Source organism: Lonchura striata, chromosome 32, assembly GCF_050655825.1.
Source record: "Lonchura striata isolate lonStrDom1 chromosome 32, ASM5065582v1, whole genome shotgun sequence".
NCBI lineage: Eukaryota > Metazoa > Chordata > Aves > Passeriformes > Estrildidae > Lonchura > Lonchura striata.
Genome location: NC_140734.1, coordinates 7,114,553 through 7,142,387, shown reverse-complemented (window position 1 = coordinate 7,142,387; position 27,835 = coordinate 7,114,553). Strand labels below are relative to the sequence as shown.

Genomic DNA, 27,835 nt, shown 5'->3' with positions numbered 1-27,835 from the left:
CGGCCAATCAGCGCGCGGCGCGGGCGCGGCGGGAGGAGCGGACCAATGGCGGCGCGGGGGGGGCGTGGCGCGGTTGCGGCCGCCTCATAAAGCGGCGCCGGGCGGGGGAAGGAGCGCAGCGCGGCCATGTCGGCGAGTCACGACAGCAGGTGCGGCACGGGGCGATACCGGCTGCGGGGGGGGGGGGCAGCGGGAGGGAGCGGCCGCCGCCATGAGGGGGAGCCGCAAGCGGCGGAAGCGGCGGAACCGTCCGCGTTCCCTGAGGCGAAGCGGCCGCCGCCATTCCCTGAGGGGAACCCCGCGCGTTGCCGCGTCCTTCCCCACCCCCCCCTCCGAACCCGGGGGGGTTTTTTTGCCGGTTTTTGGCCGTTTTTTGGTGGTTTTGAGGCGGTTTCGGAGGGTTTTGGCCCCCCCCCCCCCGCCCACGTGGTGGGCGCAGCGCGCGCCTCCATTGTTCCCCCCCCTCCTCCTGCGCGGCGGGCGTGATGACGTCAGGAGGGACGCGCGGCGCTGATTGGTCGGTTCGGGGGGGAAGTGGGCGGGGCTTTGCGGCGCGGCCGCGTGGTCGGAGCCGGGGGGGGAAGGGGGGGGTCGGGGCCGCTTCCGGTCACGTGAGCGGGATGGGGGGATGGCGATGGCGTCACGCGGTGGGGTGATGACGTCACTTGGCGGTTTTTTAACCTTTCTCCTTCCCCCAGATCTCGCGAGAGCGGCCCCGAGGGGATGGAGCCGGACGGGATCATCGAGGTCAGGAACTGGGAGGGACTGGGACAAACTGGGATGGACTGGGAGGGGTTAAAGTTAAACTGGGAGGGACTGGGACAAACTGGGATGGACTGGGAGGGGTTAAAGTTAAACTGGGAGGGACTGGGAAGGGTTAAAGTTAAACTGGGAGGGACTGGGAGGAGTAAAAGTTAAACTGGGACAAACTGGGAGGGGTTAAAGTTAAACTGGGAGGGACTGCGAAGGGTTAAAGTTAAACTGGGAGGGACTGGGAAGGGTTAAAGTTAAACTGGGAGGGACTGCAAAGGGTTAAAGTTAAACTGGGAGGGACTGGGACAAACTGGGATGGACTGGGAAGGGTTAAAGTTAAACTGGGACAGACTGGGAAGGGTTAAAGTTAAACTGGAACAGACTGGGAGGGGTTAAAGTTAAACTGGGAGGGACTGGGACAAACTGGGATGGACTGGGAAGGGTTAAAGTTAAACTGGGACAAACTGGGAGGGGTTAAAATTAAACTGGGACGGACTGGAAAGGGTTAAAGTTAAACTGGGAGGAGTAAAAGTTAAACTGGGACAAACTGGGAAGGGTTAAGGTTAAACTGGGAGGGACTGGGAAGGGTTAAAGTTAAACTGGGACAGACTGGGAGGGGTTAAAGTTAAACTGGAATGGACTGGGAGGGGTTAGAGTTAAACTGGGAGGGACTGGAACAAACTGGGATGGACTGGGAGGGGTTAAAGTTAAACTGGGAAGGGTTAAAGTTAAACTGGGGCAGACTGGGAGGGGTTAAAGTTAAACTGGGAGGGACTGGGAAGGGTTAAAGTGAAACTGGGACGGACTGGGAGGGCTCAGAACCAAACTGGGATAAACTGGGAGTAGTCTGAACCAAACTGGGATGAACTGGGAGAGGTTAAAATCAAACTGGGAGGGACTGGGACAAACTGGGAGGGGTTAAAGCTAAACTGGGAGGGCTCAGAGCCAAACTGGGATAAACTGGGAGAGATTAAAATCAAACTGGGACAGACTGGGAGGGCTCAGAACCAAACTGGGACAAACTGGGAAGGGTCAGAACCAAACTGGGACAAACTGGGAGAGGTTAGAACCAAACTGGGATAAACTGGGAGTGGTCTGAACCAAACTGGATCAAACTGGGATGGACTGGGAAGGGTCAGAACCAAACTAGTATCAAACTGGGACAAACTGGGAGTGGTCAGAACCAAACTGGGACAAACTGGGAAGGTTTAAAATCAAGCTGGGAGGAGCTGGAATCAAACTGGGAGTAACTGGGAAGGGTTAACATCAAACTGAGAGGGCTCAAAACCAAACTGGGACAAACTGGGAAGGTTTAAAATCAAACTGGGACAAACTGGGAAGGGTTAACATCAAACTGGGAAGGGTCAGAACCAAACTGGGACAAACTGGGAGGGCTCAGAACCAAACTGGGAGAGGTTAGAACCAAACTGGGATGAACTGGGAGAGGCTAGAACCAAACTGGGATAAACTGGGAGTGGTCTGGATCAAACTGGAATGGACTGGGAAGGGTCAGAACCAAACTGGGACAAACTGGGAAGGGTTAAATTCGAACTGGGAGGAGCTGGAATCAAACTGGGAGAAACTGGGTAGGGTTAACATCAAACTGGAACAAACTGGGAGAGGTTAGAACCAAACTGGGACAAACTGGGAGGGCTCAAAGCCAAACTGGGACGGCTCCAAACCGCTCCGCCCTTCCTCCTTTCCCGGGACCGGTTTATACCGGTTTCATCCCGGCGCGTGGCGGCTCTTACTGGTTCTTACTGGTTCTTACTGGTTCTTACTGGTTTGTACTGGGGCGGCAGAGCAACTGGCACGAGGTGGTGGACAGCTTTGACGAGATGAACCTGTCGGAGGCGCTGCTGCGCGGGATCTACGCCTACGGCTTCGAGAAGCCCTCGGCCATCCAGCAGAGAGCCATCCTGCCCTGCATCAAAGGTAAAACCAGTATAAACCAGTACAAACCAGTATAGACGAATATAGACCAGTATGGACCAGTATAGACCAGTATGGACCAGTGCGGCTGGGTGGGATCTGCGCCTACGGCTTCGAGAAGCCCTCGGCCATCCAGCAGAGAGCCATCCTGCCCTGCATCAAAGGTAAAACCAGTATAAACCAGTATGGACCAGTACAAACCAGTATAGACCAGTACAAACCAGTATGGACCAGTATGGACCAGTGTGGCTGGGTGGGATCTGCGCCTACGGCTTCGAGAAGCCCTCGGCCATCCAGCAGAGAGCCATCCTGCCCTGCATCAAAGGTAAAACCAGTATAAACCAGTATAAACCAGTACAAACCAGTATAAACCAGTATAGACCAGTACAAACCAGTATAGAGCAATATAAACCAGTATAGCCGAATATAAACCAGTATAGACCAGTGTAAAACAATATAGATTAATGTAGACGAGTGTAAACCAATATAGACCAGTATGAACCAGTATAGACTGATATAAACCAGTATAGACCAGTATAAACCAGTATAAAACAATATAAACCAGTCGAGATCAGTATAAAACTAGTATATACCAATATAAACCAGTATAGACTAGTATAAACCAATATAGACCAGTATAAACCAGTATAAAACCACTATAGACCAGTATAAACCAGTATAAAACCAGTATACACCAATATAAACCAGTATAAAACAATATAAACCAGTATAGACCAGTATAAACCAGTATAAAACCAGTATAGACCAGTATAAACTAGTATAAAACCAGTATACACCAATATAAACCAGTATAAAACCAGTATAGACCAGTATAAACCAATATAAACCAGTATAGACCAGTATAAAACAATATAAACCAGTATAGACCAGTATAAAACCACTGTAGACCAGTATAGACCAGTATAAAACCAGTATACACCAATATAAACTAGTATAAAACCAGTATAGACCAGTATAAAACAATATAAACCAGTATAAAACCAGTATAGACCAGTATAAAACAATATAAACCAGTATAGACCAGTATAAACCAGTATAAAACCACTGTAGACCAGTATAGACCAGTATAAAATAATATAAAACCAGTATAGACCAGTATAAAACAATATAAACCAGTATAGACCAGTATAAACCAGTAGAAAACCAGTAAAGTCACCTGTTATGCATCTCATTTGCATACTTTAGGTTATGACATCATCACGCACCTGTAGGGGTCATTTGCATATCTGTGGGGACATTTGCATATCTGTCCTCACATTTGCATACTTGTCAAGGCATTTGCATATCCGGGGTCACATTTGCATACCTGTGCAGTCATTTGCATACCCATGGAGACATTTACATACCTGTAGAGACATTTACATAGCTGACACACCTGTGACGCACCTCATTTGCATATTTTATGCTTTGACACACCTGGGGACATGCCTGTGGTGACATTTACACACCTGTAAGGTCATTTGCATAAGAGGCGCATCTCATTTGCATATTTTAGGCTATGGCACATTTGGGACACACCTGTGCTGATATTTACATACCTGTAGGGACATTTGCATACTTGTGAGGACATTTGCATACCTGTGGGGTCATTTACATACCTGTGGGGTCATTTACATACCTGTAAGGACATTTACATACCTGTGGGCACATTAGCATATCTGACGCATCTCATTTGCATATTTTAGGCTATGTCACATTTGGGACACACCTGTGCTGATATTTACATACCTGTAGGGACATTTGCATACTTCTGAGGACATTTGCATACCTGTGGGGTCATTTACATACCTGTAAGGACATTTACATACCCGTGGGTACATTAGCATACCCGATGCATCTCATTTGCATATTTTAGGCTATGGCACATTTGGGACACACCTGTGCTGATATTTACATACCTGTAGGGACATTTGCATACTTGTGAGGACATTTGCATACCTGTGGGGGCATTTACACACCTGTAGGGACATTTACATACCCATGAGTACATTAGCATACCCGACGCATCTCATTTGCATATTTTAGGCTATGACGTCATCGCGCAGGCGCAGTCGGGCACCGGCAAGACCCGGGACACACCCGTGGGGTCATTTGCATACCTGTGACACACCTGTGACACACCTGTAAGATCATTTACATACCTGTCGGTACATTAGCATACCCGACGCATCTCATTTGCATATTTTAGGCTATGACGTCATCGTGCAGGCGCAGTCGGGCAAGACCCGGGACACACCCGTGGGGTCATTTGCATACCTGTGACACACCTGTCACACACCTGTGGGGACATTTACATACCCGTGGGTACATTAGCATACCCGACGCATCTCATTTGCATATTTTAGGCTATGACGTCATCGCGCAGTTGGGCACGGGCAAGACCCGGGACACACCCTTGGGGTCATTTGCATACCTGTAACACACCTGTAAGGACATTTACATACCCGTGGGCACATTAGCATACCTGACGCATCTCATTTGCATATTTTAGGCTATGATGTCATTGCGTAGTCGGGTATCGGCAAGACCCAGGACACACCCGTGGGGTCATTTGTATACCTGTGACACACCTGTAAGGACATTTACATACCCGTGGGCACATTAGCATACCTGACGCATCTCATTTGCATATTTTAGGCTATGACGTCATCGCGCAGGCGCAGTCGGGCACCGGCAAGACCGCCACCTTCGCCATCTCCATCCTGCAGCAGGTGGAGCTGGAGCTCAAGGCCACCCAGGCCCTGGTGCTGGCGCCCACCCGCGAGCTGGCCCAGCAGGTAACCAGTTTAAACCAGTATAAACCAGTATAAACCAGTATGGACCGGTATAAACCGGTACGGAGCGGTATAAATGGGTTTAGAAGTGTTTTAATCAGTATAGACCAGTATAAACCAGTTGGGAAGGGTGGGGATGGGTGTTGGTGGTTGGTGGGGGAGGGTGTAGGTGTGGTTAGAAACCAGTTTGGACCAGTATAAACCAGTTCAAACCAGTATAGACCAGTATGGAGTGGTATGAATCAGTTTAGAAGTGTCTTAACCAGTATAGACCAGTTTGGACCAGTATAAACTGGTGCATACCAATATAAACCAGTATAAAGTGGTTTATGAGCATTTTAACCAGTATAGACCAGTATAAACCAGTATAGATTGGTATAAATCGGTTTATAAGCATTTTAATCAGTATAGACCAGTATAAACCAGTATAAAACCTTCCAAACTGGTTTATATTGATCCAAACCAGTCCAAACCAGTATAAAACCTTCCAAACTGGTTTATATTAATCCAAACCAGTCCAAACCAGTTCAAACCAGTATAAAACCTTCCAAATTGGTTTATATTGACCCAAACCAGTATAAAACCTTCCTAACTGCTTTATCCTGATGCAAGCCAGTCCAAACCAGTTCAAACCAGTATAAAACCTTCCAAACTGGTTTATATTGATCCAAACCAGTACAAACCAGTATAAAACCTTCCAAACTGGTTTATCCTGATCCAAACCAGTCCAAACCAGTTCAAACCAGTATAAAACCTTCCAAACCGGTTTATCCTGATCCAAACCAGTCCAAACCAGTATAAAACCTTCCAGACTGGTTTATATTGATCCAAACCAGTCCAAACCAGTATAAAACCTTCCAAACTGGTTTATATTGACCCAAACCAGTATAAAACCTTCCAAACTGGTTTATATTAATCCAAACCAGTATAAACCAGTATAAAACCTTCCAAACCGGTTTATATTGATCTAAACCAGTATAAACCAGTATAAAACCTTCCAAACTGGTTTATATTGATCCAAACCAGTCCAAACCAGTATAAAACCTTCCAAACTGGTTTATATTGATCCAAACCAGTATAAACCAGTATAAAACCTTCCAAACTGGTTTATATTGATCCAAACCAGTATAAAACCTTCCTAACTGGTTTATATTGATCCAAACCAGTATAAACCAGTATAAAACCTTCCAAACCGGTTTATATTGATCCAAACCAGTATAAAACCTTCCAAACCGGTTTATATTGATCCAAACCAGTCCAAACCAGTATAAACCAGTATAAACCAGTCCCCCCCCGCCTGGGCAGGGTCGGGCGCCGCTGCCCCGCTCCCGAATCCGGGGGGGGCAGAGCAGCTCCCAGTTCATCCCAGTCCGGCCCCGGTGCCCAAACTGGTTCAGCCTGGGGCACACCGTGACGTCATCGGTGACGTCATCGATGACGTCATCGATGACGTCATCGCGCAAAGGGAAATTGGGGCAATTTCAGGGTTTTTTGGGGGGATTTTTGGGGATTTTTTTTGAGTTTTGGGGGAATTTTTGGGATTTTTTTTTTTAGGGTATTTTTTTGGATTTTTGGGGGGATTTTAAAGGGGATTTTTGGGGGAATTTTACAGGGAATTTTTGGGGATTTCTGGGGGAATTTTAAAGGGAATTTTTAGGGATTTTTGGGGGATTTTTAAAGGGAATTTTTTAGGGATTTTTGGGGGAATTTTAAAAGGAATTTTTTAGGGATTTTTGGGGGAATTTTTGGGGATTTTTTAAGGGAATTTTTGGGGTGATTTTGGGGGATTTCTGGGGGATCTTTAAAGGGAATTTTTAGGGATTTTTTTGGGGGATTTTTTGGGGATTTCTGGGGGATTTTTAAAAGGAATTTTTAGGGATTTTTGGAGGGAATTTTTATGGATTTTTGGGGGATTTTTAAAGGGAATTTTTTAGGGATTTTTGGGGATTTCTGGGGGATTTTTAAAGGGAATTTTTGCTGTGATTTTGGGGAATTTCTGGGGGATCTTTAAAGGGAATTTTTTAGGGATTTTTGGGGGAAATTTTGGGGATTTCTGGGGGATTTTTAAGAGGAATTTTTAGGGATTTTTGGAGGGAATTTTTAGGGATTTTTGGGGGAATTTTAAAGGGAATTTTTTAGGGATTTTGGGGGATTTCTGGGGGATTTTTAAAAGGAATTTTTTAGGGATTTTTTGGGGGAATTTTTTGGGGATTTCTGGGGGATTTTTAAAGGGAATTTTTGGGGGAAATTTTGGGGGATTTAAGCGGGAATTTCGGGGTTTTTGTCATTGATGACGTCACTGATGATGTCACTGATGACGTCACAGACCCAGAAGGTGCCGATGGCCCTCGAGGACATCAAAAATGAGGATTTTTAACGGGATTTTGCCGTTTTTGATGCGATTTTAACGGGGTTTTTTACGTTTTTAATGGGATTTTTGCGGGGATTTATTTGGCTATGACATCACTGATGATGTCACTGATGACGTCACAGATCCAGAAGGTGCCGATGGCCCTCGGGGACTACATGGGGGCCTCAAAATTGGGGATTTTAATGAAATTTTGTTATTCTGGGGTTTTTAATGGGATTTAAGCGGGAATTTTGGGGTTTTTAACCTGATGACATCACCGATGATGTCACCGATGACGTCACAGATCCAGAAGGTGCTGATGGCCCTCGGGGACCTCAAAAATGAGGATTTTTAACGGGATTTTGCCATTTTTAATGCGATTTTAACGGGGTTTTTTGCGTTCTTAATGGGATTTTTGCGGGGATTTCTTTGGCTATGACGTCACTGATGATGTCACCGATGACGTCACAGATCCAGAAGGTGGTGATGGCCCTCGGGGACTACATGGGGGCCTCAAAATTGGGGATTTTAATTGAATTTTGTTATTCTGGGGTTTTTAGTGGGATTTAAGCGGGAATTTTGGGGTTTTTTTCATTGATGACATCACTGATGATGTCACCGATGACATCACAGACCCAGAAGGTGCCAATGGCCCTCAGGGACCTCAAAAATGAGGATTTTTGATGGGATTTTGCCATTTTTAATGCGATTTTAACGGGGTTTTTTGCGTTTTTAATGGGATTTTTGCGGGGATTTCTTTGGCTATGACGTCACTGATGATGTCATTGATGACGTCACAGATCCAGAAGGTGGTGATGGCCCTCGGGGACTACATGGGCGCCTCGTGCCACGCCTGCATCGGCGGCACCAACGTCCGCGCCGAGGTGCAGAAGCTGCAGCTGGAGGCGCCGCACGTGGTGGTGGGGACGCCGGGCCGCGTCTTCGACATGCTCAACCGGCGATATCTGTGTGAGCGACCCCGAAAACCACAAAATTCACCCCAAAAATGGATTCGGCCACCCCGAAAACCCCAAAAACCACACCGAGATTGGCCAAAAATGATAAAAAATGGGGAAAAAGCGGCCAAAAATGGGGAAAAAAATGACAAAAATACGATTTAAAATGGGTTCGGGGATAAGCAATTGGGGATATCTGTGTGAGTGACCCCGAAAACCGCAAAATTCACCCCAAAAATGGACTCGGCCACCCCGAAAACCCCAAAAACCACACCCAGATTGGCCAAAAATGATAAAAAATGGGGAAAAAACGGCCAAAAAACGAGAAAAATCGGATTTAAAACGGGATAGGGTTGAGCAACTGGGGATATCTGTGTGAGCGACCCCGAAATTGCCGAAATTCACCCCAAAAATGGATTTGGCCAACCTGAAAACCCCAAAATCCACACCCAGATCGGCCAAAAATGATAAAAAATGGGAAAAAACAGCCAAAAATGGGGAAAAAATGACAAAAATAGGATTTAAAATGGGTTCGGGGATAAGCAACTGGCGATATCTGTGTGAGTGACCCCAAAAACCGCAAAATTCACCCCAAAAATGGACTCGGCCACCCCGAAAACCCCAAAAACCACACCGAGATTGGCCAAAAATGGCAAAAAATGGGGGAAAAATGGCGAAAAAACGAGAAAAATCGGATTTAAAACGGGATAGGGTTGAGCAACTGGGGATATTTGTGTGAGCGACCCCGAAATCGCCGAAATTCACCCCAAAAATGGACTCGGCCACCCCGAAAACCCCAAAATCCACACCCAGATTGGCCAAAAATGATAAAAAATGGGGAAAAACGGCCAAAAAACGAGAAAAATCGGATTTAAAATGGGTTTGGGGATAAGCAACTGGCGATATCTGTGTGAGCGACCCCGAAAACCACAAAATTCACCCCAAAAATGGATTCGGCCACCCCGAAAACCCCAAAAACCACACCAAGATTGGCCAAAAATGATAAAAAATGGGGAAAAAACGGCGAAAAAACGAGAAAAATCTGATTTAAAACGGGGTAAAAATGGGGAAAATTTGAATTAAAACTGGCCAAAAATGGGAAAAAAATCTAAATTAAAATGGCCAAAAATAGGAAAATTTCAATTAAAATGGGAAAATATGGGGGGAAAAAACCCTAATTTAAAATGGGCAAAAAGGGGAAAAATTGGATTTAAAATGGGGTAAAAATGGCCAAAAATGGGAAAAAACTCTTAAATTTAAATGGAAAAAAATCTGATTTAAAATGGGGGAAAAATGGGAAAAATGTGAATTAAATTTGGACAAAATTTGGGGTTTTTTGTTGAAAAATCTCTATTTTTGGGGGATTTTTTGCATTTTTTGGGATCGGGAATTTCGGGAATTTGGAGATTTTGGGACCCCCCGTGATGAGCTGACCCCAAAAAAAATCCCAAATTTGGGGTTTTTTCTTTAAAAATTTCAATTTTTATGGTTTTTTTTGGGGTTTTTTGGAATTTTCCCGTTTTTTGGGATCGGGAATTTTGGGAATTTTTGGGAATTTGGGGATTTTGGGAATTTTGGGAGCCCCTGTGATGATCTGACCCCAAAAAAAATCCCAAATTTGGGTTTTTTTGGTTAAAAATTTGAATTTTTACGGATTTTTTTGGGTTTTTTTGGAATTTTCCCGTTTTTTGGGATCGGGAATTTTGGGAATTTTGGGAAATTTCGGGAATTTGGGATTTTGGGTCCCCCGTGATGATCTGACCCCAAAAAAATCCCAAATTTGGGTTTTTTTGTTAAAAATTTGAATTTTTATGTATTTTTTTGGCATTTTTTGGGGTTTTTTGGAATTTTCCCGTTTTTTGGGATCGGGAATTTTGGGAATTTGGGAATTTTGGGAATTTGGGGATTTTGGGTCCCCCTGTGATGATCTGACCCCAAAAAAAAATCCCAATTTTGGGTTTTTTTGGTTAAAAATTTGAATTTTTATGTATTTTTTGGGGGGTTTTTGGGGTTTTTTGGAATTTTCCCGGTTTTTGGGATCGGGAATTTTGGGAATTTGGGAATTTTGGGATTTTGGGTCCCCCGTGATGATCTGACCCCCAAAAAAATCCCAAATTTGGGGTTTTTTTGGTTAAAAATTTCAATTTTTATGTATTTTTTTGGGGGTTTTCGGGTTTTTTTGGGATCTTCCCATTTTTTGGGATCAGGAATTTTGGGAATTTGGGTATTTTGGGAATTTGGGTCCCCTGTGATGATCTGACCCCCAAAAAAATCCCAAATTTGGGGTTTTTTGGTTAAAAATTTCTATTTTTATGTATTTTTTTGGGGTTTTTTTTGGGTTTTTTGGAATTTTCCCGTTTTTTGGGATCGGGAATTTTGGGAATTTGGGAATTTTGGGAATTTTGGGAGCCCCTGTGATGAGCTGCGTGTCACCTGACCCCGGGGGGGGGTCCCGGCCCCGCGTCCTGCCCGGCCCCGACCCCCAAAATTCCCCCGGGGGCTGATCAGCGCCAGGACTGAGGGGAACCCCAAAAATCACCCAAAACGGCCCAAAATCACCCCAAAAATTCCCCAAATCCAAAAACCCACCTTGGAACCCCAAAAATATCCAAAAATCGCCCCAAAAATTCAACTTGGAACCCCAAAAATCACAAAAAACCACCCCAAAAATAACCCTAAAAATTCCCCCCCAAACAAATCCCCAAAATCCAAAAATTACCCCAAAAATCCAACTTGGAGCCCCAAAAATATAAAAACCCAAAAATCGCCCCAAAAAATGCCCAAATCAGCCCAAAAATCAGAAAAAAATCATCCCAAAATTCCCCCGGGGGCTGATCAGCGCCAGGACTGAGGGGAACCCCAAAAATCACCCAAAATGGCCCAAAATCACCCAAAAATTCCCCAAAGCCATAAATCCAACTTGGAACCCCAAAAATATCCAAAAATCGCCCCAAAAATTCAACTCGGAACCCCAAAAATCGCCCCAAAAATCACAAAAAAACACCCAAAAAATAACCCTAAAAATTCCCCCCCCAAAAAATCCCCAAAATCCAAAAATTACCCCAAAAATCCAACTTGGAGCCCCAAAAATATAAAAACCCAAAAATCGCCCCAAAAAATGCCCAAATCAGCCCAAAAATCCAAAAAAATCACCCCAAAATTCCCCCGGGGGCTGATCAGCGCCAGGACTGAGGGGAACCCCAAAAATCACCCAAAACGGCCCAAAATCACCCAAAAATTCCCCAAAGCCAAAAACCCACCTTGGAACCCCCAAAAAATCCAAAAATCGCCCCAAAAATTCAACTCGGAACCCCAAAAATCGCCCCAAAAATCACAAAAAACCACCCCAAAAATAACCCCTAAAAATCGCCCCCAAAAATCACAAAAATAACCAAAGAAATCCCAAAATTCCCCAAAATCAACCCAAAAAACCACAAAAAATACCCCCAAAAATAACCTGAAAATTACCCTAAAAATCCCCCCCAAAAATCGCCCCAAAAATCACAAAAATAACCACAGAAATCCCAAAATTCCCCAAAATCAACCCAAAAAACCTCAAAAAACACCCCCAAAAACGCAAAAAATCACCCAAAAAACCCCAGAATTGCCTCAAAACCACCAAAATCACCCCAAAATCATCCCAAAAAACCAAAATGCTGCAAAATTTACCCAAAATTCCCCAAATTCTCCCAAATTTTCCTAAAATCCCCCAAATTTCCCCATAATTTCTCCAAATTTTGCCCCAAATTCCCAAAACTTTCGGAAAATCCCCCAAATTTTCCCAAAAAATCTCTCAAAATTCCCCATTTTCCTCCCCAAAACCCCCCAGACTTTTTCCCGCACCCCCAAATTTTGGGAAAAAATCCCAAATTTTCCCAAAATTCCCCAAAATCCCTCCAAAACCCTCAAAAAAACCCCTAAAAATCCCCATTTTCCTCCCAAAATCCCTGAAATTTCCCCCAAAATTCCCCATTTTCCTCCCCAAATTTTTTCCCTCCCCATAAATTTTGGGAAAAAATCCCAAATTTTCCCAAAATTCCTCAAAATTCCCCCAAAATCCCTCCAAAACCCTCAAAAAAACCCCTAAAAATCCCCATTTTCCTCCCTAAAAAACCCTGAAATTTCCCCCAAAATTCCCCATTTTCCTCCCCGAATTTTTTCCCTTTCCATAAATTTTGGGAAAAAAAATCCCAATTTTTCTCAAAATTCCTCAAATTTCCCAAAATTTCCCCAAAATCCCTCCAGAACCCTCAAAAAAACCCCTAAAAATCCCCATTTTCCTCCCAAAACCCCTGAAATTTCCCCCAAAATTCCCCATTTTCCTCCCCAAATTTTTTCCCTCCCCATAAATTTTGGGAAAAAATCCCAAATTTTCCCAAAATTCCTCAAAATTCCCCCAAAATCCCTCCAAAACCCTCAAAAAAACCCCCTAAAAATCCCCATTTTCCTCCCTAAAAATCCCTGAAATTTCCCCCAAAATTCCCCATTTTCCTCCCCGAATTTTTTCCCGCGCCCCTCCAATTTTGAGGGGAAAAAAAACATCCCGAATTTTCCCAAAATCGCCTTTTTTAGCCCCAAAATTCATCAAGATGTTCGTGCTGGACGAGGCGGACGAGATGCTGAGCCGCGGCTTCAAGGACCAGATCTACGACATCTTCCAGAAGCTGAGCGGCAACACGCAGGTGGGGGGACCCCAAATCACCCCAAAATCCTCCCCAAAAATTCCCAAAAAAGCCAAATTTTGGGAAAAAGCGAAAAAACCCCGAAAAAAACGGCCCAAAAAACGAAGATTTGGCCCCAAAAACGAGCGAGCGGCGCCCCCTGGTGGCCGCGCTGGGTAAGGGAGGTTTGAGGGGTTTTGACCAAAATTTTGGGGAGGATTTTGGGGATTTTTCTTAAAATTTTGGGAATTTAGGGAGGATTTTGGGAGTTTTGGGAAATTTTGTTGAAATTTGGGGAGAATTCAGGGATTTTTGGGGGTTTTTTTTACTAAAATTTTGGGGTTTTGAGAGGGATTGGGGAGATTTTGCAAGGTTCCATAAAATTTGGGGGAATTTTGGGATTTTTAGGGCGGTTTTTCCAAATCACCCCAAAAATCCTCCCCAAAAATTCTCAAAAAAGCCAATTTTGGGGAAAAAGCGAAAAAACCCCGAAAAAAACGGCCCAAAAAGTGAAGATTTGGCCCCAAAAACGAGCGAGCAGCGCCCCCTGGTGGCCGCGCTGGGTAAGGGAGGTTTGAGGGGTTTGACCAAAATTTTGGGGAGGATTTTGGGGATTTTTCTTAAAATTTTGGGGATTTTGGGAGATTTGGGAAATTTCGTGGAAATTTGGGGAGAATTCAGGGATTTTTTGGGTTTTTTTACTAAAATTTTGGGGTTTTGAGAGGGATTGGGGAGATTTTGCAAGGTTCCATAAAATTTGGGGGAATTTTGGGATTTTTAGGGCGGTTTTTCCAAATCGCCCCAAAAATCCTCCCCAAAAATTCCCGAAAAAACCAAATTTTGGGAAAAAGCAAAAAAAAAACGGCCCAAAAAGCGAAGATTTGGCCCCAAAAGCGAGCGAGAGGCGCCCCCTGGTGGCCGCGCTGGGTAAGGGAGGTTTGGGGGTTTTGACCAAAATTTTGGGAATTTTGGGGAGGATTTTGGGGATTTTACTTGAAATTTTGGGGATTTTGGGAGATTTGGGAAATTTCGTGGAAATTTGGGGAGAATTCAGGGATTTTCTGGGTTTTTTTACTAAAATTTTGGGAATTTGGGGAGGATTTGGGGGGATTTTTCTTAAAATTTTGGGGAGGATTTTTGGGTATTTTTCCTGAAATTTTGGGGAGGATTTTGGGGGATTTTTCCTAAAATTTTGGGGAATTTTAGGAGGGTTTGGGAGATTTGGAAAATCTTGGGAAATTTGGGGGAATTTTTGGGGTTTTTTTAGGGGAATTTGGGAAAAATTAAGAATTTTTAAATTTACTTTTTTTTTGAGGATTTTTGGGAGAATTTTGGGGATTTTTCCCCAAAATTTTGGGAGGATTTGGGGGATTTTGGGAGGATTTTGGGAAAATTTTTGGGGGAGAATTTTTGGGGATTTTGGGAGGATATTTGGGATCATTTGGGGGGAATTTTTGGGGATTTTAGAAGAATTTGGGATTTTCGGGAATTTTGGGATCATTTTGGGGAAGTTTTGGGGGGGAATTTTGGGGGATTTGGGGACGATTTGGGATTTTGGGGGGTTTTAGGGTCCGGATTTGATTTTTTGGGGAATTTTGGGGGAATTTTGGGGTTCCCAGGGGTGCTTTGGGAGGGATTTTGGGCTCCCAACCCCAATTTTGGGCTCCTTTTCCCATTTTTGGGTATTTTCCCCATTTTTTGGGTCCTTTTCCCATTTTTTTGGGTCCCAACCCCAATTTCCGATCTCCTGATCCCATTTTTTGGGTGCTGATCCCAATTTTTGGGTATTTTTCCCATTTTTCAGGCTCCCAACCCCATTTTTGGGGTCCTCATCCCATTTTTGGGATTCTAACCCCATTTTTTGACTTTCTAACCCCATTTTTTTGGGTCCAAACCCCATTTTTCATCATCGAAATTTAATTTTTTTGTGTCCTGACCCCATTTTTTGACCTTCCAACCCCATTTTTTCTGCTCCCACCCCCATTTTTTGGGCTATTTTCCCCATTTTTTGGGCTATTTTCCCCATTTTTTCCCCATTTTTTCGCCTCCCGACCCCAAAATTGCGGTTTTTAACCCCAAATTTCACGCTCAGGTGGTGCTGCTGTCGGCCACCATGCCGCTGGACGTGCTGGAGGTGACCAAGAATCCACCCCCATTTTTTGGGCTATTTTCCCCATTTTTTTGCGTATTTTCCCCATTTTTTCGTGTTTTTTCCCCATTTTTTCGCCTCCCGACCCCAAAATTGCGGTTTTTAACCCCAAATTTCGGGTTCAGGTGGTGCTGCTGTCGGCCACGATGCCTCTGGACGTGCTGGAGGTGACCAAGAATCCAACCCCATTTTTTCTGCTCCCAACCCCATTTTTTGGGCTATTTTCCCCATTTTTTTGCGTATTTTCCCCATTTTTTTGCGTATTTTCCCCATTTTTTCGGCTCCCGACCCCAAAATTGCGGTTTTTTACCCCAAATTTCGCGCTCAGGTGGTGCTGCTGTCGGCCACCCTGCCTCTGGACGTGCTGGAGGTGACCAAGAATCCACCCCCACTTTTTGGACTATTTTCCCCATTTTTTGGGCTATTTTCCCCATTTTTTTGCGTATTTTCCCCATTTTTTCGGCTCCCGACCCCAAAATTGCGGTTTTTAACCCCAAATTTCGCGCTCAGGTGGTGCTGCTGTCGGCCACCCTGCCTCTGGACGTGCTGGAGGTGACCAAGAATCCACCCCCATTTTTTGGGCTATTTTCCCCATTTTTTGGGCTATTTTCCCCATTTTTTCGTGTTTTTTCCCCATTTTTTCAGCTCCCGACCCCAAAATTGCGGTTTTTAACCCCAAATTTCGCGCTCAGGTGGTGCTGCTGTCGGCCACCATGCCGCTGGACGTGCTGGAGGTGACCAAGAATCCACCCCCATTTTTTGGGCTATTTTCCCCATTTTTTGGGCTATTTTCCCCATTTTTTTGCGTATTTTCCCCATTTTTTCGGGTTTTTTCCCCATTTTTTTGACTCCCGACCCCAAAATTGCGGTTTTTAACCCCAAATTTCGCGCTCAGGTGGTGCTGCTGTCGGCCACCATGCCTCTGGACGTGCTGGAGCTGACCAAGAATCCACCCCCATTTTTTCTGCTCCCAACCCCATTTTTTGGGCTATTTTCCCCATTTTTTGCATATTTTCCCCATTTTTTCGTGTTTTGACCCCGTTTTTTCGCCTCCCGACCCCAAAATTGCGGTTTTTAACCCCAAATTTCGCGCTCAGGTGGTGCTGCTGTCGGCCACCCTGCCTCTGGACGTGCTGGAGGTGACCAAGAATCCACCCCCAATTCTTGGGCTATTTTCCCCATTTTTTGGGCTATTTTCCCCATTTTTTCGTGTTTTTTCCCCATTTTTTCACCTTCCGACCCCAAAATTGCGGTTTTTAACCCCAAATTTCGGCGTTCAGGTGGTGCTGCTGTCGGCCACCATGCCTCCGGACGTGCTGGAGGTGACCAAGAATCCACCCCCAATTCTTGGGCTATTTTCCCCATTTTTTGGGCTATTTTCTCCATTTTTTGGGCTATTTTCCCCATTTTTTCATGTTTTTTCCCCATTTTTTCGCCTCCCGACCCCAAATTCGAGGTTTTTAACCCCAAATTTCACGCTCAGGTGGTGCTGCTGTCGGCCACCATGCCTCTGGACGTGCTGGAGGTGACCAAGAATCCACCCCCATTTCTTGGGCTATTTTCCCCATTTTTTGCGTATTTTCCCCATTTTTTCATGTATTTTCCCCATTTTTTCAGCTCCCGACCCCAAAATTGCGTTTTTTAACCCCAAATTTCGCGCTCAGGTGGTGCTGCTGTCGGCCACCATGCCTCTGGACGTGCTGGAGGTGACCAACAATCCACCCCCATTTTTTGGGCTATTTTCCCCATTTTTTTGCGTATTTTCCCCATTTTTTTGCGTATTTTCCCCATTTTTTTGGGTTTTGACCCCATTTTTTCAGCTCCCGACCCCAAAATTGCGTTTTTTAACCCCAAATTTCGCGCTCAGGTGGTGCTGCTGTCGGCCACCATGCCTCTGGACGTGCTGGAGGTGACCAAGAAGTTCATGCGGGAGCCCGTGCGCATCCTGGTGAAGAAGGAGGAGCTGACGCTCGAGGGGATCCGCCAGTTCTACATCAACGTCGAGAGGGAGGTGGGAACGCCCAAATTTGGGGCTTTTTGGGCGAAAAAAATCAATTTTGGCATTTTGGGGTTTTTAGGAGAGGTTTGGGGGATTTTTGGGGTTTTTTTGGGGGGGTTTTGAGGGATGTTTTGATTTTTTTTCGGATTTTTTTGGGGATTTTTTTCGGATTTTTTGGGGATTTTTTTTATTATTTTTTGGGGATTTTTTTATGATTTTTTTGGGGATTTTTTTTATTATTTGGGGATTTTTTTTATTATTTTTTGGGGGATTTTTTTAAATGATTTTTTGGGGATTTTTTTCTGATTTTTTGGGGGTTTTTTCTGACCTTTTGTGGTTTTTTTTTTTCTGATTTTTGGGGATTTTTTTCTGATTTTTTGGGGATTTATTCTGATTTTTTGGGGATTTTTTTTCTGATTTTTTGGGGCCATTTTTCAGGCCATTTTTTCCTATTTCCCCTCAGTTTTGGGTGAATTTCTGGCGATTTCGGGTCATTTCAGCTCAGTTTTGGGTGGATTTCTGGCAGTTCTCGGTCATTTTTCCCATTTCCCCTCGTTTTTGGGTGGATTTCTGGTGATTTTTCCCATTTCCCCTCGTTTTTGGGTGAATTTCTGGCGATTTTCCCATTTCCCCTCATTCTTGGGTGAATTTCTGGTGATTTTGGGTCATCTTTTCCCCTTTCCCCTCATTTTTGGGTGGATTTCGGGCGATTTTCCCCTTTCCCCTCGTTTTTGGGTGGATTTCTGGCGATTTTGGGTCATTTTTTCCCCTTTCCCCTCGTTTTGGGTGGATTTCTGGTGATTTTCCCATTTCCCCTCATTTTTGGGTGGATTTCTGGCGATTTCTCCCATTTCCCCTCGGTTTTGGGTGAATTTCTGGCAATTTCGGGCCATTTCCCCTCATTTTTGGGTGGATTTCTGGCGATTTCTGGCGATTTTCCCCTTTCCCCTCGTTTTTGGGTGAATTTCTGGTGATTTCGGGCCATTTCGGGTCATTTTTTCCCATTTCCCCTCAGTTTTGGGTGAATTTCTGGCTATTTTGTGTCATTTTTTCCCATTTCCCCTCGTTTTGGGTGGATTTCTGGCGATTTCGGGCCATTTTTTCCCCTTTCCCCTCATTTTTGGGTGGATTTCTGGCGATTTCTGGCGATTTTCCCCTTTCCCCTCGTTTTGGGTGGATTTCTGGCGATTTCGGTCGATCCCCGCATGGTGCAGGATTTGGGGGGGTCCCGTGCCCCCCCCGTGCCCCCATGCCAGAGCGACCCCCCCGGACCATGGGCAGCCCCTCCCCCGTGGGGCCGGCCCCTGAGCGGGGGGCACAGCCCCGTTTGGGGCGTTTTGGGCCATTTTGGGCAATTTCGGCATTTCCGGCATTTCGGGGCATTTTAGGTGATTTTAAAGGTCAGTTTTGGGTAATTTTTGGTCATTTTTGGGTCAGTTGGGGTCATTTTAGGGTCATTTTAGGGTCATTTTGGGGTACGTTTGGGTCATTTTGGGGTAAGTTTGGGTCATTTTAGGTCATTTTCATCATTTTGGGGCATTTTGGGTCACTTTAGGTGATTTTAAGGGTCAGTTTTGGGGTAAGTTTGGGTCATTTTAGGTAATTTTCATCATTTTGGGGCATTTTCGGTCATTTTAGGTAATTTTCATCATTTTGGGGCATTTTGGGTCAGTTTTTGGGCATTTTGGGCATTTTAGGGTAATTTCTGGTCATTTTTGGGTCAGTCTGAGTCATTTTTGGGTAATTTTGGGGTAAGTTTGGGTCATTTTAGGTCATTTTCATCATTTTGGGGCATTTTGGGTCAGTTTTGGGTCATTTTAGGTGATTTTAAAGGTCACTTTTGGGTCATTTTTGGGTCAGTTTGGGTCATTTTGGGGTAATTTTTGGTCATTTTGGGGTAAGTTTGGGTCATTTTAGGTCATTTTCATCGTTTTGGGTCATTTTAGGTCATTTTTGGGCCAGTTTGGATCACTTAGGGACAGTTTTGAGTCAGTTTGGGTCATTTTAGGTAATTTTCATCATTTTGGGGCATTGTGGGTCATTTTTGGGTCAGTTTGGGTCATTTTGGGGTACGTTTGGGTCATTTTGGGGTAAGTTTGGGTCATTTTAAGTCATTTTCATAATTTTGTGGCATTTTGGGTCAGTTTTGGTCATTTTAGGGTCATTTTGGGTCATTTTAGGGTAATTTTTGGGTCATTTTGGGTCATTTTGGGGTAATTTTTGGTCATTTTGGGGTAAGCTTGGGTCATTTTAGGTAATTTTCATCATTTTGTGGCATTTTGGGTCATTTTTGGGTCATTTTGGGTGATTTGAAGGGTCAGGTTTTGGGCATTTTGGATCAGTTTGGGTCATTTTGGGTCAATTTTTGAACGGTTTTTTTTCACTTACTGGCCAGTGGTCACTCAGGGGTCACTCGGGGTCACTTGGGGTCACTCAGGGGTCACTCGGGGTCACTCAGGGGTCATTTCTCCAGCTAGGATTGGGTCAGTTTGGGTCATTTTGGGTCAATTTTTGAACGGTTTTTTTTTCACTTACTGGTCAGTGGTCACTCAGGGGTCACTCTGGGTCACTCGGGGGTCACTCAGGGGTCATCTCTCCGGCCAGGAGTGGAAGCTGGACACGCTGTGTGACCTCTACGAGACGCTGACCATCACCCAGGCCGTCATCTTCATCAACACCCGCCGCAAGGTGGACTGGCTGACCGAGAAGATGCACGCGAGAGATTTCACCGTGTCCGCCATGGTCAGGGGTCATTTGGGGTCAGGGGTCATCCAGGGGTCACTCGGGGTCACCCGGGGTCATCGGGTCACTCAGGGGTCATCGGTCACTCAGGGGTCACTGGCTGACCGAGAAGATGCACGCCAGGGATTTCACCGTGTCCGCCATGGTCAGGGGTCATTTGGGGTCAGGGGTCATCCAGGGGTCACCCGGGGTCACCAGGGGTCATTGGTCACTCAGGGGTCATCGGTCACTCAGGGGTCACTGGCTGACCGAGAAGATGCACGCGAGAGATTTCACCGTGTCCGCCATGGTCAGGGGTCATCCGGGGGTCAGAGGTCATCCAGGGGTCACCCGGGGTCACCAGGGGTCATCGGTCACTCAGGGGTCATCGGTCACTCAGGGGTCACTGGCTGACCGAGAAGATGCACGCCAGGGATTTCACCGTGTCCGCCATGGTCAGGGGTCATCCGGGGGTCAGAGGTCACCCAGGGGTCATTGGTCACCCAGGGGTCATTTGGGGTCACTCAGGGGTCATTTGGGGTCACTCGGGGTCATTGGTCACCCAGGGGTCATTTGGGGTCACTCAGGGGTCATTTGGGGTCACTCAGAGGTCATTGGTCACCCAGAGGTCATTTGGGGCCATTCAGGGGTCACTCAGGGGTGGGCGTGGCCTTTAGGGTTTGTGGGCGTGGCCTAAATTTGCATGGGCAGTGCCTGAAATTTGGTGGGCGTGGCCTAAATTTGCATGCGTGGCGCCAAAACTGGGTGGGCGTGGCCTAAATTTGCATGCGTGGCGCCAAAACTGGGTGGGCGTGGCCTAAATTTGCATGTGGCGCCAAAGCTGGGTGGGCGTGGCCCGGGGGTTGATGGGCGTGTCATGTGGGTGGGCGTGGCTTAGAGGGTGGGCGTGGCCTAAATTTGCATGCGTGGCGCCAAAGGTGGGTGGGCATGGCCTGTGGGGTTCGTGGGGTTGGTCTAGACATGGGTGGGCGTGGCCTAAATTTGCATGTGTGGCGCCAAAGCTGGGTGGGCGTGGCCTGTGGGTGGGCGTGGCTTAGAGGGATGCGCATGTCCTAAATTTGCATGCGTGGCGCCAAAACTGGGTGGGCGTGGCCTGTGGGTGGGTGGGCGTGGCTTAGAGGGGTGCGCATGTCCTAAATTTGCATGTGTGGCGCCAAAACTGGGTGGGCGTGGCCCGGGGGTTGGTGGGCGTGGCCTGTGTTGTTGGTGGGCGTGTCTTAGAGGGGTGGGCGTGTCCTAAATTTGCATGCGTGGCGCCAAAGCTGGGTGGGCGTGTCCTGAGTGGGCCCCGCCCCCTTTTCCCAGCACGGGGACATGGACCAGAAGGAGCGTGACGTCATCATGCGGGAATTCCGCTCCGGCTCCAGCCGCGTCCTCATCACCACCGACCTGCTGGTCAGTGCCTCAGTTTCCCCCGGAATTCCGGGCGGGAATGCGGGAATTCCGGGAAAAACCCCGAAATTCCGGGAAAAAAGAGAAAAATCGGGGAAAAAACGCAAAATTTTGGGATTTTTTCACATGAATTTTGGCTTTTTTCTCCTCCCTCACTTTCCGGAAATTTTCTGCCTCAGTTTCCCCAGGAATTCCGGGCAAGAATTCCGGGAAAAACCCCAAAATTCTGGGGAAAATGAAAAATTGGGGAAAAAACGCAAAATTTTGGGGTTTTTCCCACAAATTTGGGGTTCCTGACCCCTCCCTTACACCCCAAAAAGTTCCTGCCTCAGTTTCCCCCGGAATTCCGGGGGAAAAAGTGGGAATTCCGGGAAAAACCCCGAAATTCTGGGAAAAAAGCAAAAAATAGGGGAAAAAAACGCAAAATTTTGGGATTTTTTTATTAAAATTTGGGTCTCTGACCCCTCCCTTACACCCCAAAAAGTTCCTGCCTCAGTTTCCCCCGTAATTCCGGGCGGGAATTCTGGGAAAAACCCCGAAATTCCAGGGAAAAATGCGAAAAATTGGGGAAAAAACGCAAAATTTTGGGGTTTTTTCACATGAATTTTGGCTTTTTTCTCCTCCCTCACCTTCTGGAAATTTTCTGCCTCAGTTTCCCCTGGAATTCCGGGCAAGAATTCCGGGGAAAACCCCGAAATTCCGGGAAAAAAAATGAAAAATTGAGGGGAAAAAAAGCAAAAATTTAGGTTTTTTTAATTAAAATTTGGGTCTCTGACCCCTCCCCCACACCCCAAAAAGTTCCTGCCTCAGTTTCCCCCGGAATCCCTCCAAAAAACCACCAAAAATCGCTGGAAAACCCCCAAAAAATCCCAAAAAAAAGCCCCAAAATTTGGATTTTTTCCCCCAAATGTTGTGTCCCGCCCCTCCCCCACCCCTCGGGCCCCTCCCCCACCCATTCCCTGCCTCAGTTTCCCCCAAAATCCCTCTTAAAAACCACAAAAAAATCACCAAAAATCGATAAAAAACCCCTAAAAAATCCCAAAAAAAGCCCCAAAATTTGAGTTTTTTGCCCCAAATTTGGTCTGCCTCCCCTCCCCCACCCCTCGGGCCCCTCCCCCACCCATTCCCTGCCTCAGTTTCCCCCAAAACCCCTCCCAAAAACCCCTAAAAAACCACCAAAAAATCGCCAAAAAACGCTTAAAAAACCCCAAAAAATCCCAAAAAATCCCGAAAAAAGCCCCAAAATTTGGGTTTTTCACCCCAAATTTGGGCTCCGTCCCCCCAGGCCCGCGGCATCGACGTCCAGCAGGTTTCGCTGGTGATCAACTACGACCTCCCCACCAACCGCGAGAACTACATCCACAGGTGAGATTTGGGGCGTTTTGGGCGGTTTTGGGGAGTTTTGGGGATTTTGGGGAAAATTTGGGGATTTTGGGGGGAATTTTGGGGATTTTACGGGATATTGGGAGGATTTTTGGGGATTTTTTGAGGATTACATGGGATTTTTTTGGGGGATTTTGGGGAATTTTTTGGGAATTTTGGGGGAAATTTTGGGGATTTTTTGGGGGATTTTTTGGGTAGTTTTGGAGGATTTTTATGGGGGAATTTTTGGGGGATTTGGGGATTTTGTGGCAAAATTGGGGGATTTTTTGGGGGATTTTTTGGGATTTTGGGGGGATTTGGGGATTTTTTGGGGATTTTAGGGGATTTTTTGGGTATTTTGGGGGACTTTTAGGGCATTATATGGAGGTTTTGGGGCATTTGGATTTTTTTACCAAAAATTTGGATTTTTTTTTTTCCAAAACTTTTGTTTTTTCCCCAAAAATTCAGATTTTTTTCACCAAAAATTTACATTTTTTTTCCCAAAAATTTACTTTTTTTTTCACCAAAAATTCAGATTTTTTTCCAAAAATTCGAATTTATTTTTCCCCAAAAATTCAGATATTTTTTCCCAAAAAAATTATATCTTTTTCACCAAAAATTTACAATTTTTTTCACCAAAACTTCAGATTTTTTTTTCACCAAAAATTTGAATTTTTTTTCACCGAAAATTTGAAATTTTTTTCACCAAAACTTCGCATTTTTTTTCCCCAAAAATTCAGATTTTTTTTTCCCAAAAATTCACATTTTTTCCCCAAAAATTCACAGTTTTTTCCCCAAAAATTCACATTTTTTATCCCCAAAAATTCACTTTTTTTTTCCTAAAATTCACATTTTTTCCCCCAAAAAATTCACATTTTTTATCCCCAAAAATTCGCATTTTTTCCCCAAAAATTCAGATTTTTTTCTCCCAAAATTTACATTTTTTCCCCCAAAAAATTCAAATTTTTTCCCCAAAAATTCACATTTCCCCCCCAAAACCTCTCTTTACCCCCCCTCCCCAAATCCCCCTTTTCCCCTTCCAACCTCACATCCCATTTTTTCCCAAAATCCCCTTTTTTTGCCCCAATTTGCGCTCAGGATCGGCCGGGGCGGGCGCTTCGGCCGCAAGGGCGTCGCCATCAACCTGGTGACGGAGGAGGATCGGCGGACGCTGCGCGACATCGAGACCTTCTACAACACGGCCATCGAGGAGATGCCGCTCAACGTGGCCGACCTCATCTGACCCAAAAACACCGGAAATTACCCCAAAAAACACCCAAAAAAATCCCAAAAAAATCCCCAAAAAAATCCCCAAAAAAATGGCCTCAAAATCACCCAAAATCACCCCAAAATCATCGAGACCTTCTCCAACGCGGCCATCGAGGAGATGCCGCTCAACGTGGCCGACCTCATCTGACCCAAAATCACCGGAAATTACCCCAAAAAATCCCGAAAAAAATCCCGAAAAAATCGCCAAAAAAATTCCCAAAAAAATGGCTTCAAAATCACCCCAAAAATCCCCAAAATCACCCCAAAATCATCGAGACTTTCTCCAACACGGCCATCGAGGAGATGCCGCTCAACGTGGCCGACCTCATCTGACCCAAAATCACCGGAAAATACCCCAAAAAATCCCGAAAAAAATCCCGAAAAAATCGCCAAAAAAATCCCCAAAAAAATGGCCTCAAAATCATCCAAAATCACCCCAAAATCATCGAGACCTTCTCCAACACGGCCATCGAGGAGATGCCGCTCAACGTGGCCGACCTCATCTGACCCAAAAACACCCAAAAAAAGGCAAAAATACCCCAAAAAAATCACCAAAAAAATCCCCCAAAAAATGGCCTCAAAATCACCCAAAAATCCCCAAAAAATCCCCCAAAATCACCGACCCCACTGAGCCAAAAATCACCAAAAAAGGCAAAAATCCCCCAAAATCACCGACCCTTTCTGAGCCAAAAATCACCAAAAAAGGCAAAAATCCCCCAAAATCACCGACCCCTCTGAGCCAAAAATCACCAAAAAAGGCAAAAATCCCCCAAAATCACCGACACTTCTGAGCCAAAAATCACCAAAAAAGGCAAAAATCCCCCAAAATCACCCGCCCGCCCCACCCCCGCTTTCCCCTGGGTTATTGGGGGGGTTCATCAGTTTTTGGGATTTTTTTGGGGTTTTTTCAGGTTTTATTTGGATTTTTTCCCCATTTTTTTGGGATTTTTTTCAGGGTTTATTTGGATTTTTTTTCCCCATGTTATTTGGATTTTTTTCAGGTTTTATTTGGATTTTTTTCCCCGTTTTATTTTGATTTTTTTTTTTGATTTTTCCCCCATTTTATTGGGGTTTTTCCCCATTTTATTTTGATTTTTTTTTCGATTTTTCCCCCCATTTTATTGGGGTTTTTCCCCCATTTTATTTTGATTTTTTTTTCGATTTTTCCCCCATTTTATTGGGGTTTTTCCCCATTTTATTTTGATTTTTTTCGATTTTTCCCCCATTTTATTGGGGTTTTTCCCCATTTTATTTTGATTTTTTTTTAATTATTTTTCCCCCATTTTATTGGGGTTTTTTCCCCATTTTATTTTGATTTTTTTTAATTATTTTTCCCCCATTTTATTGGGGTTTTTCCCCCATTTTATTTTGATTTTTTTCGATTTTTCCCCCATTTTATTGGGGTTTTTCCCCATTTTATTTTGATTTTTTTTTCAGACTTTTTTCACTTTTTTTGTTCTTTTATTTTTTCCTCCATTTTATTTTGATTTTTTTTCGATTTTTTTTTTTCCAAGTTTTATTGGGATTTTTTTTCCCATATTATTTTGATTTTTTTTAATGAATTTTTCCCCCATTTTATTCATTTTTTCCCCATTTTATTGGGGTTTTTCCCCATTTTATTTTTATTTTTTTCGATTTTTTCCCCCCCGTTTTATTGGGGTTTTTCCCCGTTTTATTTTGATTTTTTTTTCATATTTTTTCACATTTTATTGGGGTTTTTTCCCCGTTTTATTTTTAATTTGTTCAATTTTTTTTCCCTGTTTTAGTGGGGGTTTTTCCCCGTTTTATTTTGATTTTTTCCGAGTTTTTTCCCCATTTTATTTTGATTTCTTTAGATTTTATTTTTCCCCATTTTATTGGGTTTTTTTTCCCCATTTTATTGGGGTTTTTTCCCCATTTTATTTTGAATTTTTTCCATTTTCCTCACATTTTATTGGGATTTTTTTCCCATTTTATTTCGATTTTTTTCCATTTTATTTCGATTTTTTCCCCATTTTTTTCCATTTTATTTTGATTTTTTTCCATTTTCCCCCATTTCATTCACATTTTTTTCCCTTTTAATCTCGATTTTTTTTCCTCCATTTTATTCACATTTTTCCCCATTTTATTTCCTTTTTTTCCCCATTTTTTTCCCCATTTTTTTCCCGTTTTTCCCAATTTTTTCCCTTTTTCAACATTTTTGCCAGGTCTTTCCCATTTTCCTTTTTTTCTATTATTTCCCAATATTTTTCCTCTTTTTTCCCATTTCCCCCCCTTTTTTAAGGTCATTTTTATACATTTTTAAAAATGGTGCTTTTTAACATTTTTTCCGTTTTTTCCGAATTTTTTCACTTTTTTAAGCTGAATTTTTATGAATTTTGGGGCTGCTTTGAACCTCACCCCTCCCCCACATTTTTCCCAATTTTTATGAATTTTCCCCCAAATTTTGGGGGATTTTTTTCCTGAATTTTCCCCCAAATTTTGGGGGGTTTTATCCCTATTTTTTTTCCCATTTTTTATGAATTCTCCCCAAATTTTTGGGGAATTTTCCCCCTTTTTCTCCCCAATTTTTCTACATTTTCCCCCAAATTTTGGGGTTTTTTTTTTCCCCTTCTTTCCCCCAATTTTTCTGAATTTTCCCCCAAATTTTTGGGGTTTTTTTCCCCCCAAATTTTGGGGGGTTTTCCCCATTTTTTCTACATTTTTCCCAAATTTTTTGGGAAAATTTCCCCCTTTTCCTCCCCAAATTTTTCTCCATTTTTTCCACCTCATTTTTCTCTTCAATTCCCCCAAATTTTGGGGTTTTTTCCTCATTTTTAGGTCAATTTTAGGATTTTTTTCCCAAAAATCGTCACTTTGTGAAGGGCTCCCGACCGCCCCTCCCCCACCCTTTTTTTCCCCCTTTTTTGGGTTTTTTAGGGAATTTTTTAGGAAATTTTGGGAATTTTTTTTTGGATAAACGTTCCCTCCCCCTGTCCCTCCCCCACCCCCCTTTTGTAACGTTTATTTATTCAAATAAAAAACGATTTTGGGACAAAATTCCAAAATTTTTCTTTTTTTGGGATTTGGGGTGGGAGGGGGGAAAGGGGGGGGAGGGGAGGGAAAATTTTGGGGCCATTTTGGGGCTTTTGGAGCCGGAATTTGGTCCAAAATTGGCTTAAAACCCCCAAAAATCCCAAATAATCCAAATTTGGGTCTTGGAATCCTCAAAATGCCAAAATTTGGGGTTTTAACCCCTAAAAATGCCCAAAAATTGGGTTTTAACCCCTAAAATTTGGGTTCTTGAACATCCGAAATCCTCAAAATTTGGGTTCTTGGACCCCCAAAATGCCAAAATTTGGGGTTTTAACCCCTAAAAATGCCCAAAAATTGGGTTTTAACCCCTAAAATTTGGGTTCTTGAACATCCGAAATCCTCAAAATTTGGGTTCTTGGACCCCCAAAATGCCAAAATTTGGGGTTTTGACCCTCAAAATCCCCAAAATTTGGGTATTTGA

At 44.3% G+C, this 27,835-nt stretch overlaps 1 protein-coding gene across 7 annotated transcripts; it reads left to right on the top strand.

Moving 5' to 3' along the window:
* Nucleotides 1-115: 115 nt before the first annotated feature.
* On the top strand, nt 116-27,378 carry EIF4A1 (eukaryotic translation initiation factor 4A1). Of its 7 annotated transcripts, none has more exons than XM_085564323.1 (12): nt 116-149; nt 699-747; nt 2,556-2,688; nt 5,344-5,483; nt 8,631-8,799; nt 13,359-13,468; nt 16,289-16,330; nt 17,506-17,607; nt 20,200-20,337; nt 21,643-21,732; nt 23,015-23,094; nt 24,190-27,378. In XM_085564323.1, exons 1-12 carry the CDS (start codon nt 127-129, stop codon nt 24,332-24,334), a joined length of 1,221 nt encoding a protein of 406 aa, XP_085420449.1. In that variant the 5' UTR covers nt 116-126; the 3' UTR covers nt 24,335-27,378. The 7 variants fall into 7 exon arrangements, with proteins under 7 accessions (XP_085420449.1, XP_085420451.1, XP_085420455.1 ...); XM_085564325.1 differs by lacking the exon at nt 16,289-16,330 and adding an exon at nt 15,540-15,581; XM_085564329.1 differs by lacking the exon at nt 16,289-16,330 and adding an exon at nt 4,732-4,767 and having other exon boundaries at nt 17,464-17,607.
* The last annotated feature ends 457 nt before the right edge of the window (nt 27,379-27,835 follow it).

Excerpts from the sequence above, each read along its gene's own strand:
- EIF4A1 (XM_085564329.1), top strand. The coding sequence starts at position 127 with ATGTCGGCGAGTCACGACAGCAG. Across the intron at positions 2,689-4,731 it reads CATCCTGCCCTGCATCAAAG|GCTATGACGTCATCGCGCAG; the intron begins GTAAAACCAGTA and ends TGCATATTTTAG. Across the intron at positions 8,800-13,358 it reads GCTCAACCGGCGATATCTGT|CCCCAAAATTCATCAAGATG; the intron begins GTGAGCGACCCC and ends CGCCTTTTTTAG.